Here is a 16,735-nt window from a genome sequence, read left to right on the forward strand (position 1 = left end):
TCAGAAGTACGCAGCTAAGAGCTTATTCTTCACAATTTCTTTTGCCTCAGTTAATGGCTCTGACTTGGCGAGGAGAGTATCTAGTATAGCCAACTTAGACAGTCTCTCCTTCATGGCCAAATCCTCCTTCTTCATTTTCCAAAGAGAGGTATACTCAGCAACAGACTTCCCTTGAGCAGTGTTCCTTTTCGATTTAGCAGCCTTGATACCTTCAGGCCGGGTCTCATGATCACCATTCTCGGTGGTTGACGTTTCAGCTGTTGTTTCACCATTTTTCCTCTTTGAGCTCGCTTTTGGAGTGTTGAGGTTGAGCCATTTCTGTTCATACCTCAACACACACCACGCATGCTCGAGGCTGAACTTGGTTATGTGATCAGAGTAGAAGATGTCATGAGCCCTCTTGAGAACATCAGTGTCACTCTCACCACTGCTAATTTGCCTCTCTGCTGTGGCGTAAGCGCCGCAGAACTTGTTAACATAAGGAAAGTTTTCATGTTGAACACTACTACCTTGTTGACTGTAAAGCAGTCCTACGTAGCTAGAGGACTGCGTATAATTATTTCTTGAATTCATACCACTAAAAAGAGAGAAGAGATTAAGAGGAGATGGTAGAAGAGATAAACTAGCTACGTATATTTAAGGGGGGCATGAGAAGGGGTTTGATAGGAGGAAGTCAAGAGTAAGTTAGCAATAACTTACCCACTTAATGACTAACCAGTAACAAGATATGTCTTATCTAAAGTTATTACACAAACAAAAAGCTATCAACTATCCTAATAAGATCATTAATATATTGCTGGATTTCGTTTCAAACAAACTACCCTTTATAGCCTAACCTATCTAATCAATACGAAGTAACCACGACAATGGTTTTAATACACAGCGAAACATTTAGAAAACAAGAGTACTTTCACTGGAAATGGTTGGTGTGGTTCATTAAAAATACACAGATTTCAAACTAAAAATACACATTCAAATATTTCAAACTCAAATCATCTATATGAATCCCTTATCAAATCATCTATACGAATATCAAATCATCTATACGAAACCCTTATCAAATCATCCATACGAATATCAAATCATCTATACGAATCCCTTATCAAATCCCTTACACAGATTTCAAACTCAAATCATCTATACGAATCATTTATCAAATCATCTATACGAATTTCAAATCTTCTCTACGAAACCCTAATCAAATATTCAATCAAATAATCAATACAATTTTTTCAATATACATCTATACGAAACCCTAATCAAATATTCAATCAAATAATAATCTCGATCTCAGAAAGGAGGTGAAGGACATACCTTGGTACGATTGGGTCGATTCTCAGACGATTGGGGATGCTTGGGAAACGAAGCGAACCGACAATTTAGGTCTTCGTCATCAGAGATTTCAGAGTCGGATGTGGATTGCGCTTTCGGTTTCGGAAACAAGTCTTCGCCACCGGAGATCGATTAAGAGATCACGTAGAAAGCTTCCTCCTCTGCTAAATCGCCTTCGCCGTCGCCTTTTGGAGTCGGATAGAAAAGAGACACGAAGAAAGAAAATGAAAAAGACGATCCATCTTCGAAATCATCTCCCACTCCGGTGCTGCCACGTACCCACGAGGGACGACACCGAGAAGCCCTTAATCAAGGCCCGTTCGTCTCGTCCTTTGCCATTTTTAATTTTTTTTTAAACCCAAAATGGGTTAAGGGTCGGGCCCAAGGGCTGACGATGACGATGCCCTTACACATAGCCACGAAGGTACCTTCCATCACAAACATCGATCACTCTAATACTCTCAGAATAATCTCCAACTTTCACAGTTTCAGAAAGCCAAGAAAGCCATTGTGATGCAGTGGCAGCTTCCACGGTTTTAAAATCTATTTCAAAAACAAATAGTAAATAGACTAACAAAAAAAAAATTATTTATCCTCACAAAATAAATTATTTAAAAAGTCACTGGATTTAAGATTAATTCTATGGAAAGAGAAATGATTAGCAAAAAAAAAGATAATTACCTAAGAACACTAAAAATCATGTGTTAAAAATAAAAGTAATAAAAGGTATATCACTACTGTTGCATCTCCAACCCAACCCTACTCCATAATTTACTGCAAAATAAAGTGAAAAATGGAGTAATGAACAAACAAAAAAGTCATATAAAGCATCTCTAACTATGCCACACGTGAATTCTAATTTCTACCAATAAAAAGTTGCTATATCATCAACTTTAGCACCAAATAAATGTAAATCCAAAGCAAAATTTAGGTTTCACTACGACCTTTCTCACTAACTCATCATTTAGCCCATCGTATGTGAATGATCCACAATAATTAATTTTATAAATAATGTAGAAAAGTTAACCACTCAACTTACTAAGGATAATATTTTACTTAAACCCTACTATTGATGTTATTGGCAGCTTCAGTAAACTCATATGCATCAAATTAAACAACATATATTTAGTATGAAAATGCAAAAAGAATAATATAGAAGATCAAACGTTAAATTCAACAAGACAACGCATAAAAAATCTATCTTCATTTGCTTTAATATTTTAGACATTTTCCGATTTATTGATTTTAAATTATGTATAACTTTCAAAAGTTTGTAAATAAAATAATTAAAAGAATTATAAACAAACAATCCGGGCGTAGCCCGGACAAACCCCCTAGTATTGATAATAAGTTAATAACAAATATATGATAGGTATAGTACACCGTCTAGAAATCAAATACACTTTTGACTAAGGCTGCGATGGAGGTTTGGTTTCAAAGGCCTTAACTTGATTATAAAGTTTCTAAATCCTATTTTATTCCAATCAAATTTTTAAAATTTCTGAAGTCCTAAAATCTTCTTTAAATTTTTCAAAACCAAAGTAGCTGATTTTACGTTTAATGTGATTTATTTTTCTTAAAATCACTAATTCCTGCCTTTATTACTTCTAAAGCCACATCCATTATTTAAGTTAAAGTTTTGACAACCAAACTAAATTAAAATATAGAAAAAAACAGGGCCTAAATTGTAAAAAACTTAAAGTACCTTATTTTATCACATGGACTTATGTTGAAATTCAATTGTTTAGATCGAGCTTTTGGTTAACACTGAAGAAACATGAAGCTAGGCATGTCCAATATGGTAAAACCGAACCATACCGAACCGAACCGAACCGAAATAGACAATATGGTATGGTTTTGGTATATATCATATAAACCGAATGGATATGATTTTATAAAAACCGTAGGATTTGGATATGGTTTGGTTTATAACCGATTAAACCGAATAAACCGAACAAAACCGATCAAAAGTAAAAACATGTAAATATGTACATATTTTATAACGTCACATGAAAAATATATTTGTTATATAAGTTATTCTTTTGTTAATAATTATTACCATATTTTCATAGTAATAAAGAATCATAATTTGAAAAACACTTAAAATATTATTAAATAACAATTCATCGTAACTGAGGATTTTTATTTTCTTAGTCTTCTTCTTTTAATCATTTTGTTTTCTTTTATCATTGATTAAATTGAAGTGAAGGTTATAAATTTGATAGGTAATAACTAGAAAAATTATTCACAATTTTTTTCTTATTTATAAACGAACAGAGTTTCACTCGACGAAGCATGACTTTGATGAACACTGAATATGGAAGAGTGGAAACATTTTCTTTCATACTTCTCTTTTGTTTTATATTTTTATTTTCAAAATTTCGAGCTTTGATTTTAATTCTAGATTTGATTATTTCATTTGAAGGTATAAGCGTTTTTATTTTTTTGTTCTTTTATTTGAAAATATAATATATTTTTAATAAATGACTGCGATGACAATATGACTCTAAAATTTATATAATATGATCCCAAACTAAATAATTATGTTTTGGTATAAAGCCGAATAAACCGAAAACCGGCGGTATATAAACCGAACTGAACCGAAGTAAATATGGATTTAGAATGGTAGTTATATTTTACTAACCGAAATACCGAAAAACCGAAAAAAGCGAACCGAAACCGAACCGATATCCGGATTGAACACCCCTACATGAAGCCGATAACTGATCAATGGTTAAATCTTTTTTTTTTTTTATCAATGGTTAATCATGAGCTATATATGTTATTAAGGAAAAATTAAAAGTTGAAGTATTCGCTAGTAAGTAATAATCAGGTGTTGAAATAATTTGTGGTCCTGCATCATGTGTATGTACACTTTGGCTTTGACCTAGTTTTCTTTAGTCAGGGAGATTTGGGATTAGACAGAAAATTAACTTCAAAACAAAAATAAAATAAAACCTTAAAGTGATCATCATTCATTGCTCAGAGAACAAAACAAGAGCTTGATTTTAGAATTGAGTTATGTTTTTGCAAAGAAGAACGGATGCTTTTGGTGAAATAATTAATGGCTGAGGAGGTTATACTTGTTGGTAAAGTTAACTTAAGAATTAAGACCGCGATGATTATTTCTTCTACTTTGAGACTAAACAACACTCGGATAATCAAACCTAATGCCAGTTTTTTTTTTTGAGCAACACCTAATGCCAGTTATTTTATCATTCCTCGACTAATTCTATCAAAGCTGAAGATTTAAATAAGTGTTATAAATCATGGAGTGGATTGCCGTTAACCAGACCCGGTCCAAGACCGGCCCAATACCTAGAAGATGGAGAGACGGTCGAAACCCTAGAGAGAGGAGAGAGAGAGAGAGAGCCGACTTTAGGAGAGAGAGACGGCCACAAAGCTTAGAGGAAAGGAAACTCTTTCCTTTTCCTAGTAGATGTAATCTTTCTATTATTATGTATTAGTAATTTTCCTAATCCTAGTGAGTTTAGGTTTTGGATACTTTCCATTTATCTTCATCTTGTAATCCTTATATAAAGGAACCCCCTTGATCATTAATAATAACACAGAAATATTCAGTCTCTAAACTCTCTATTTACAACATGTTATCATCACGATAGACTCCAAAACCCTGAGACAAAACCTAACCCAAAATCCGTCACACATAAACCCTAATCCAGGCGCAACTTAAAATCGATCTATCTCTCAAACCCTGAGGAACCAGACGACGAGCCACATATCAAATTGACGTTCTTGACGAGGCGAATCCATCAGCGCAAACCGTTCGCCGATCCGATCTCAGACGCGCCCACACTCGCAGAAACGATATACGGCGCCGTCATGATCTTTTGGAACCCTAATCCCGAAGAACCCTAAATTGTTCTTGCTTGCGTTCCAGCAAGCTTTGCCGTCTCAGCCTGATACGATCTTAGCTCAGACGGAACCATCCGACGAACCCTAACCCTAGGTGTTCCCCGTTCGCGTCTGACGCTCTCAGGCTCAGCTCGTGTCCTCGTCTCAGCCTCAGCTTGCGCTCAGCCTCAGCTCGTGTCCTCGTCTCAGCCTCATCTCGCGACCCCGACTGCAAGCGTCCGTCTTGACTCGAGACCCGATAGGAAGTAGACAGCTCGCGTCCGCGTCGCAGCTCGCGTCCGAGGTTCATCCGTTCATCTTGGAGGTCCGGTTTCTGTAATCTACAAAACAAAGGTAATCCTAATTCTGAGAACATGAATGGAACCTGGTTGTTTTGTAAAGATTGAAACCCTAAAAGATAATCTCTAAAACTAAAAACCATAGGTTAAATAGATCAATCCCCTTTGAGTAAATTGAAGCTCTATAAGTTCGATCTAAACCTAAAAATGAGATTGATCCATTGATCAATTAAAATCAGAACCTTAAAGGTTTTTGAATCTCAAATCAAATCCCCTTGATCAAAGATCAAAGTTTTCGAAATCCCCTAAAACCCTAATTTTGGAAAATCGGTTTTTAATTTTGATTTGAAACTTGAGCACTACAAGAAAATAGCGGTATTCTGACGGACATTCCGACGGAAAATAAAATCCTCGGAATATCCCGAGGAATTTCCGAGGAAACATACAATTTGGTTTCCTCGGAATTTCCTCGGAATATACCGATGAATTCCGAGGATATATTAATCCGTCGGAATATTCTTATGGAATACCGAGGAAAAATGTATTCCTCGGAAAAAACCGATGAATTCCGAGGATATATTATAGCCGTTAGAGAGCCGTTGGGGGATTTTAAAAATTCCGAGGAAATTCCGACGAACTAGCCGTTTCCGTCGGAATTCCGTCGGAATTTCCTCGGTCTGTCGGCAGGATTTCAACTATAAATACAAGCACCCCTCTTCCTCTTCATTCACTCCATATCTTCATCTTCCCTCTTACTCTCTTTACACACGAATTTGATTCATAAAAAACATGTCTTCTTCAAATTATTTTCGTTCTTGGATCGATCGACCTCATTTGGATCCGAACACGAGATTGCTTACGGAAGAATACCAACGAGGTATAACCGAATTCATGGGGTTAGTTCATCGACAACCGGAAGCAAAAACAGGCATGTTAAGATGTCCTTGCTCTATATGTAAAAATAGAAAGGTTATTAAAGGGTGGGATGTTTGGACTCATCTATATTTGAGTGGGTTTACACGAAGTTGCAAAATTTGGTATCATCATGGGGAAACTGATTATGAACATGGTAGTACTAGCGAACCTCAGCCAGCGGTTAGATTAGAAGAACCAATTAGAACGGATGTAGATTATGGTGTAGGTACTGAGCAGATGGTAAATGATCATTTTAGAGGGGAAGATTTACCCAATGCACAAGCTAGGAGATTTTATGATATGTTGGATGCTGGAAAGCAACCATTGTACGAAGGTTGCAGAGATGGTCATTCAGCTTTATCATCTGCTACAAGATTGATGGGCATTAAAACAGATTACAATTTGGATGAAGACTGTGTGGATGCGATTGCTTATTTTGTAAAAAGTATTCTACCCGAGGATAATGTAGCTCCTGGTTCATACTACGAGGTTCAGAAACTTGTAGCTGGTCTTGGTTTATCGTATCAGGTAATAGATGCTGATGCTTTCCAACTAAAACATGGAAGGAAAACGTGTTGGTTTGACTATCACAGGAGATTCCTACCACCTGATCATCCATATCGTAGGAGTAGGAATTTGTTTACGAAGAACAAGAGGGTGTTTGACAGTCCACCTCCGGAAATTTGTGGGAAAGATTTGAAGACACAACTAAGAGATTTTGGTGCAGAAAGGACACCAGACGTCGGTGGACATGAGCGTTTTCCGGTAGATGCTGTTGGAGACGTACATAACTGGCACAAAAAAAGTATTTTCTGGGATCTGCCATACTGAGAGGATCATCTGCTAAGGCATAATTTAGATGTCATGCATATTGAGAAGAACTTTTTTGACAATCTCATGAACACGATCCTTAATGTTCAAGGTAAAACAAAGGATAATTTGAAGTCAAGACTGGATTTAGTCGATATATGTGCTCGTTCAGAACTTCATGTTGATGAGAATGGTAGGGCTCCTTTTCCCATATACCGACTTGATGCAGAGGGAAAATATGCGTTCTTTGATTGGATTTCAAACGATGTGGAATTTCCAGACTGTTACGCATCTAATTTGCGTAACTGTATCGACAGAAAGGAAGGAAAGTTTACTGGCTTGAAAACCCACGATTGCCATGTAATGATGCTGCGCCTCCTTCCGTTTGCCTTCAAGGAACTATTACCACGAAATGTTTATGAAGCAATTGCAGGGATAAGTGGTTTCTTCCGAAATTTATGCACGAGATCAGTGACTCTTGAAGGTATTGAAAATTTGAAGACTAACATAGCCGTGATTCAGTGCAACCTTGAGAAAATATTTCCTCCCTCATTTTTTGATGTTATGGAGCATCTTGTTATTCACCTGGCAAGAGAATTGGAACTTGGTGGTCCTGTGCAGTATAGATAGATGTATCTGTATGAGCGGTATATGTTCCATTTGAAGAAGATGGTGAAAAATTTAAGTAGGGTGGAAGGTTCTATAGTCGCACAGATGATCAATGAAGAAACTTCAAACTTTGCCGAGTACTACTTTCCAGCTAAAGTTCATACCAAAAATAGAAGACCTGCTCGGCGTTATGATAGAGGCGAACGAGCAACATATCATGTTACGGTTCCAGACATTTTCACAAACGTTGGACAACTTAGCGGAAAACCAAAGGACCGTTGACTTACTGAGCAGGAGCGCAGTAATTTGCAAACATATTTGCTCACCAACTGCGAAGATGTTCTTCAATATGAGAGGTAAATAAATTAGCTTACAAATTTTTATTTTAACAAGTTGAAATTTAAATCTTAATTAATTACATTATTGTCATCATATGTACAAGATTTTCATGGCAAAAAAGCGGTTCGAATATAGATACGCCACAGAGGACGAACTAGAAGAAATGAAGCAGAGAGAATTTTCTGGATGGATGTTTACTTATGTGAGTGCTTTAAACAAATTAAAATATCATTTATCACATATTTATACTAATTCACATTTATTGATATAACATATATATGTGCTATTAATATAGGTGTCTGCTGGTTTGGCCAGAGGTGAAACATTTGACGATTGGATACGCGAGATGGTCGTTGGACCAAAATTTGTTGTGAAGTCATATCCGAGATTTTGTACTCGAGGATATGCATTCACAACTCAGAAGAGGAGACGTTCGAGTACGACTTATGATGCTGGCGTTTGTTCTGCATCAGGAGATGATGTATACTACGGACACATAGATGAGATTTTGGAAATCAAGTATTTGGGCATGGTTGGATTGCGCTGTACTGTTTTCTATTGTGATTGGCACGACAACACTCTAGATCGAGGTGTGAGAACAGATGCATTTGGTGTTACATCAATAAATTCGAGGCGAAAGCTGCAATATTATGATCCTTTCATTCTTGCTTCTCAGGCCGATCAAGTAATTAAATGTTAATTATTTAGAATGATTCATCATCATGTGTATTAATTTATAATTTTACTAATAATTTTTTTAATGTTACAGGTTTGTTATATCAAGTACCCCCGGGTAAGGAACAGAGATGATCCATCGGTTACTGTTACAAGACTCAACCCGAGAGGCCGAGTTCAGGGAAGTTCTGAGCTGGAAGACCCACTACAACCAAGCACATTCGGCAACTTAAGTGCAGCAGAAGATTTAGCTGGAGTTGGCCTTGTAGTCAATTTAACCGACTTCGAAGAGGAAGCCGTCGTTCACGTAGAGGATGAACCAGTGATAGGAGAGTTTCACCAAGATCCAGATCCAGATTCATCTGGTGATGATGACTCGGAAACAGACTAGCATCGACTTTTTTTTGTTTTAATAGAAATACCGAGGAAATTCCGACGGAATTCCGAGGAAGATAGGGGTTTCCTCGGAATTCCCTCGGAATATTCCGAGGAAATTCCGAGGAAGTAGGGTTTTTAAACCGAAAACAACGTTTTGCGGTTTGAATAACACTTATATAACCCCTATTAAGTGTCTTAGACTAATTATGAAGTCAAAAAATTGTTCATTACCCTATAATAAACACTTTTCCGATTGTATGAACGAAATCCCCACAATATAAGAGAAACACTTATACACTTTAATGAACGGTAAAGGGAATACTTACAATTATTTTTGAAATTTTGAAATTTCATGGTTTATGATCATCTATACAAAAAATCCTCAATGGTATGCATTACAATTGTATAAGAAATGAAATACGGCAAAAAAAATCGATGTTTTGAAACCCCAAACTCTAGTTCCTCGGTATTTCCTCGGAATATTCCGACGGAATTCTGAGGAAGATAAGGGTTTCCTCGGAATTCCCTCGGAATATTCCGAGGAAATTCCGAGGAAGCAGGGTTTTTAAACCGAAAATAACGTTTTGTGGTTTGAATAACACTTATATAACCCTTATTAAGTGTCTTAGACTGATTATGAAGTCAAAAATTTGTTCATTACCCTATAATAAACACTTTTCCGATTGTATGAACGAAATCCCCACAACATAAGAGAAACACTTATACACTTTAATGAACGGTAAAAGGAATACTTACAATTATTTTTGAAATTTTGTTATTTCATGGTTTATGATCATCTATACAAAGAAACCTCAATGGTATGCATTACAATTGTATAAGAAATGAAATACGGCAAAAAAATCGATGTTTTGAAACCCCAAACACTAGTTCCTCGGTATTTCCTCGGAATTCCGAGGAAGATAAGGGTTTCCTCGGAATTTCCTCGGAATATTCCGAGGAAATTCCGAGGAAGTAGGGTTTTTAAACCGAAAACAATGTTTTGCGGTTTGAATAACACTTATATAACCCTTATTAAGTGTCTTAGACTGATTATGAAGTCAAAAATTTGTTCTTTACCCTATAATAAATACTTTTCCGATTGTATGAATGAAATCCCCACAACATAAGAGAAACACTTATACACTTTAATGAACGGTAAAGGGAATACTTACAATTCGTTTTGAAATTTTGTTATTTCATGGTTTATGATCATCTATACAAATAATCCTCAATGGTATGCATTACAATTGTATAAGAAATGAAATACGGCAAAAAAAATTGATGTTTTGAAACCCCAAACACTAGTTCCTCGGTATTTCCTCGGAATATTCCGACGGAATTCCGAGGAAGATAAGGGTTTCCTCGGAATTCCCTCGGAATATTCCGAGAAAATTCCGAGGAAGTAGGGATTTTAAACCGAAAACAACGTTTTGCGGTTTGAATAACACTTATATAACCCTTATTAAGTGTCTTAGACTGATTATGAAGTCAAAAATTTGTTCCTTACCATATAATAAACACTTTTCCGATTGTATGAACGAAATTCCCACAACATAAGAGAAACACTTATACACTTTAATGAACGGTAAAGAGAATACTTACAATTCGTTTTGAAATTTTGTTATTTCATGGTTTATGATCATCTATACAAAGAATCCTCAATGGTATGCATTACAATTGTATAAGAAATGAAATACGGCAAAAAATCGATGTTTTGAAACCCCAAACACTAGTTCTTCGGTATTTCCTCGGAATATTCTGGGCAAATATTTCGCGAAAATTAAAATTATAATTCCGAGGAAATTCCGACGGAAACTATCCGTCGGACCCTAGGTTTTATAACTACGAGCCGCTACTTCTTCCCCATTTCTCTCTTCTTCCTCTCCGGCTCCTCTCCCTCCTCTCCGGCGATCTCCCCCTTCTCTCCGACGATATCTCCGGCGATCTCCCCCTTCTCTTACACAAATCATGTAAGGACCTTATCCCACTCTCTTAGGTTCTATTTGTTAGGTTTTCGTGTAGATTTGATAGATTTTTGTTAGGGTGATTTGTTAGGATTGTGATTTGGTTGTATAATAGGTTTAGAATTGTGATTTGGTTGAATAATTTGTTTTGTTGAATTAATTTAGAATTTTTTTTATAAATTTTTTTATTTTTTGTATTTATAAATTCGACTTTTTGTATATAAATTCGATTTTTGTGTATAAATTCGATTTTTGTATTTTACAAAACGATTTTTGTATATAAATTCGATTTTTTGGATTTTACAAAACGTTTTTTGTATATAAATTTGATTTTTTCGATTTTACAAAACATTTTTAATATCTATAAAACTTTTTTTGTGATTAAAAACTATTATTTGAGATTTTTTTTTAAAAAAAAAAATATATATATATAATATAAATTTCTATATTTATTAAACATTTTTAATATTATTAAAACTATTTTTTGTAGTTATTAAACTATTTTTTATTTATTAAAACTATTTTTTGTTTATTAGAACTATTTATATATATTTATTAAACATTTTTAATATCTATAAAACTTTTTTTGTGATTAAAAACTATTTTTTGGATTTTTTTTTTAAAAACAAATATATATATATATATTTATATTATATAAATTTCTATATTTATTAAACATTTTTAATATTATTAAAACTATCTTTTGTAATTATTAAACTATTTTTTATTTATTAAAACTATTTTTTGTTTATTAGAACTATTTTTATATATTTATTAAACATTTTTAATATCTATAAAACTTTTTTGTGATTAAAAACTATTATTTGAGATTTTGTTTTTTTTAAAATTAATTTATATATTTCTATATTTATTAAATTTTTTTTTTTTAATTTACAGGTCTCATGATGATCAGACCCGGCCTCGACAGCGTCGTGGTCGTGGTGGTATGGGGAGCCAGTCTCGGGATTCCAGCCATTTTCAGGATTCCCCTTCGCCCCACATCTCATACCATACATCTCCCTCTGCTGCACCCGGTCCTGCTCATCTCGCTCCCGCTGCTGCACCTGCTCCTGCTCCTCTGGGAGTGATGAGTGTTGCGGAGTTGGTTCGACAGCCCGGTCGTGACCATCTTCCCTATCTCACTCCGTATCCACATGTACGGGGTCAAACATGGTAATTAAACATATTTTTTTTTTCATTAAAATTTGATTCATTATTAAGCGTTTGTTCTTTTTATTAGGTTCAACCGATCCGGGAACGGGATCAGCGCATGGATCAACCGTATGATGTACTCGGCCCTCGACAAGGGACATCCGACTTTCACTGACTTCCCTACCGACAAGCAGCATCAGTGGTTTCGTCAGTTTGCGGTAAGTATTCTAATTTTTTACTTATATTTTTAATCTTTAATATAAATTTTCTACCAATTGTGTTTTTTTTTCAGCAAGAATTCAACTGGAATTCCGATGAGACGCTCTTTATCTATCACCACTTCGTCCATAAAGTTATGGAAAACTATGGGAAGCAGATCCACAAGTGGAAGAAGAAGTGGGAAATCAACAAGGTTTGTTTTTAATTTATTAAACAATTTTTTAATTTATTAAACTATTTTTTTATTTATTAAACTATTTTCTTTTTTTTTTAATTAAAAGGTCTCAAAGTCGATAAACAACACGGTCTGGACGGAGTTGTGTGCGCATTGGGATAAGGAAGAGACGAAATAAACTTCTTCCACCAACTCCACCAACCGCAGGAGCGACCGTAAAGGGAAGGGCGTCTTCAAGCATAACTTGGGTGCTCAATCTATTGTCTCTCTAAGAGATCGCATGGTAAGTTCAGTCGCTTTTTCTTCAATTATTTAAATTTTGAAATTTTATTTTTTGTGCATTTCTTCTAATTTCTAATGTTTCTTTAATTTATGTTTTTTTCAAGGCGGAAGAAAATGATGGCGAGTCGGTTGATGATCTCGCCCTAATGAAGAGGGCGTATACCAACAAGAAGACTGGCCAGATTGATGATGGTCTTGTGAGGGAAGTGGTCAGCCTGGTCCAAACTCAGGTGCAAGACGAAGTGTCTCAGCTTCAAACCGAGGATGACGATTCGACGGCTTCGACCAACTTGTCCCGGTTTCGAATCAACGAAATCGTTGAATCTGTAAGTTCTTTTTTTTTAAAGTTCAATTCATTTATTTCTTGATTTAAATTTGGCTATTTTCTATTTCAGTCGGTTCCAAAGAAGAAGGTACGTTTGGTCGGTTTGGATCGTCGCACCCGGTCGGTTCCTCCTTCTTCTGCACCACCGCCCTTTGTTGATCCAGAAGTACTTATGGCTCAGTTGAAGGACAAGGATGATCGCATATCTTTGTTGGAGACCCAGAAGGCGGCTCAACAGGCGGGCTATGAGACACAGAGAAGGCTGAACCAGCAAATGAATGAGATGATGCAGAGGATGTACCCGAACGAGGTGTTCCCGAACGTGCCAGACCCGTAGTTTTTTTTTTTTTCAAAAACTCGGAAAGTTTTATTTTTATTTGTACAACTTTGAATATTATCTAATATGTTTTCAATTTTAATTTTAATTTTATATTTTCGAATTTAAATTTCAAAAATTTATTTTTAAAAAAAAAATAATTTTTTTTTAAAATTCCGAGGAAATGAACTCTCAGAATATACCGAGGGACTTGTTCCTCGGAATATACTGAGGGACTCATTCCTCGGAATATACCGAGGGACTCGGTCCTCGGAATTTTCCGAGGGCTCCGTTCCTCGGAAATTCCCGATGAAAAATTCCGAGGAACATTTCGTCGGAACTTCCGAGGATTGGACCATCGGAAAGTCCATCGAAATATCCCGAGGAAGTTCTCCCTCAGTATATTCCGAGGAGCATTCCGACGAACTGGTGGTCCTCGGAGTTTCCTCGGAAATTTGTTCCCTCGGAATTTCGTCGGCAATTTCTGAGGAAATTCCGAGGAAAAATGAATTTCCGATGAATTATTTCCGAGGACTTGTTTCGTCGGTATGTCGTCGGAATAACGTTATTCCGACGACATACCGACGATTTTTTTTCTCAGTATGTCGCTGTTTTCTTGTAGTGGAGTATTTGATTGATCGCCTAGAGCTATTATTAGGATTGTTTTAAAACTTGAATCTGAATCTTGTTTAAACTAAAACCTTAATCTCGTTTGAAATTTCTAAAGGCCTTAAAAACCTTAAATCTCACATTGCTTGAAAGATTGATTTAAAAATTAGGAATATTTACATATTGAATGTGAGTTAGGTTGCTAGATTACTTGATTCTAAAAATCTAGCTGAAACATTACCAACCTTGAAATTGGTAAACTTAATTGATATGGATTGTGTGACATTGTGTTACGAAACATACTGAACGGCCGTGTAGCCTAATGCATTGCTCACACTTGCGGCCTTGTGCCCTTGATTGATTAAAAGCCGTGTGGCTTAGTGAATATCAAAGTGACCATGTGGCCTAGTATCCGGATGGTTATATAAACCGGATTGCATCATGATCCGATCCTTAAGATACAACTCATTGTATCTTATAATGGCCGTGAGGTATAAACATCACAATGCAAAGCCGTATGGCCTAAGCATTATAGAGAGACTTATGAAATCATGTGCACTGATTATTTAAATTGGTTACAAGAATTCTAAATCAATGAATTGATTGATAATATGATTTCAGATGTCGAGATTTGAGCCTTCGGATTATGCTGTCCTAGATATCTCTGGAAGATATTATCCAGAATGGGAAATGAACACTTCAATTGCCCTGAAGTCTAGAGGACTCGGGAAATGTATCATTGAAGGAAATGATGAAATTGAAAGTGAAAAGCATAGAGCCATAACAATTATGCGCTATCATCTCACTAAAGAACTGAGAAATCAGTATCTACATATTGAGAATCCTCGTGACCTTTGGACATAATTAAAGTCCATATACACTATGGTATTATTACCAAAGGTCAAACATGAATGGATGAGTCTCAGATTCCAAGACTTTGAGACAGTGGCCGAGTTTCACTTTGCCTTGTCCAGGGTCGTGTACCAACTGAGATTATGTGGAGAAGACGTAACAGATAATGATTGTCTATTCAAGACATACTCCACATTCCATCCAGAAGATTTGTTGTTAAAACATATCTACATAGAAAGAGGTTCTACCACTTACAATGACCCGATCTCTTGCCTAACGGTGATTGAAAATGACAAGGTACTAAAGAGGAGCAGTGAGATGAGATACCCTGATACAAATAAGACCGATATAGATCAGGATGAATCCAAGGGAGTCGTGTCCAATATAACTCAAGGAGTGGCCGGCATGTCTATTGACAAAGAGGGATCTCGACATTTTATTTTAAAGTTCTTGTTTTCTAATTTGCTTTTAACCTACTTGATGGTTCACGATTTTTATATATATATAAAAGAGTTTGTTTTGATTATATCTTGTCTGATCTTACTTGAACATATGAATGTTTTATTTGATAAAGAGTGCCTAAAGGGCATAATATCAAGTAAAGAAATCGTGAAAGGGGTATAGTAAGCCTAGTAAAGAAACTATGGCTAAGGCATTGCCTACAAGGCATTATACACACCCAATGATATGTGACCCATTGAATTATAAATGGTTTCCAAATAGATACAATGGGCAAACAAAAGGAAACAAGTTCCTTCAGATTTTGAAAGAAAAATCGCGTAAGACCTTATAAGAAAATGGTCAAAACTATACCTTATGATCTCTACTGATTTTAAACTATGCTACAAGATCAGTATGATAAGAGGCAAGAGAAGTGGTGACTATACTGAGATAACACCACGAAATTTTACACTATATGGCATGATAGGATTAGTCATCCTAATCTAGAACTTGATGCAAAGATTGAAATTGAAAAGACACAAAGAGTTATCTCGTAAAAGATCTCACGTTGTGAAACATGTACACAAAGGGAAACTCATTAGGCTTAATTGTCCCAAGCACCACAACCTTATAGTATGGTCATGAGGGGGAGAGAGGATAAATCCAGGATCAATACTACAAGTTCGTGTACCACTATGGTCTAAGACCATGTTATATGGCTCGGTCATTACTCGGCCATAAAGGACCATTCCTCGGCCGTAGAGGCCATGATACAAACGGCCAAACCAAAGAGGCCATTACCCGGCTGAAGAGACCATGAGAATAAACGGCTCGGCCGTTACTTGGCCGTGACTTGGCCGCATAGTGCAGGCTTGGCCGCACACAATCCATTACCTATAAAGGTTCGGCCAAGTAAGTCATTTCCTATAAAAGGTTCGGCCATGTAAGCCATTATCTATAAGACTAAGATTCTAAAGTCTATAAGCTTGGAGACATTATTTTTTACATGTATAGAATGATAATATGATCATATGCATTAGACCATATAAGTGAGCATAGATATTCCCATCTCAGGTTGAATACGGGTCATAAAACCAGACATACACCATCTTAAGAGATTTTGAATAAACAACCACATACATACATGTGCCGTCTAAGATGGAACCTCAGAAGAGGATTGAGAATATA

General features: G+C 35.9%; 1 protein-coding gene across 1 annotated transcript; it reads right to left on the minus strand.

Moving 5' to 3' along the window:
- LOC125590518 (glutathione S-transferase T2-like) lies at positions 1-573 on the minus strand. The gene has a single exon (XM_048764118.1). It carries the CDS (start codon positions 571-573, stop codon positions 1-3), a length of 573 nt encoding a protein of 190 aa, XP_048620075.1.
- Positions 574-16,735: the final 16,162 nt, after the last annotated feature.

This window comes from Brassica napus, chromosome C7 (assembly GCF_020379485.1).
Source record: "Brassica napus cultivar Da-Ae chromosome C7, Da-Ae, whole genome shotgun sequence".
Lineage (NCBI taxonomy): Eukaryota > Viridiplantae > Streptophyta > Magnoliopsida > Brassicales > Brassicaceae > Brassica > Brassica napus.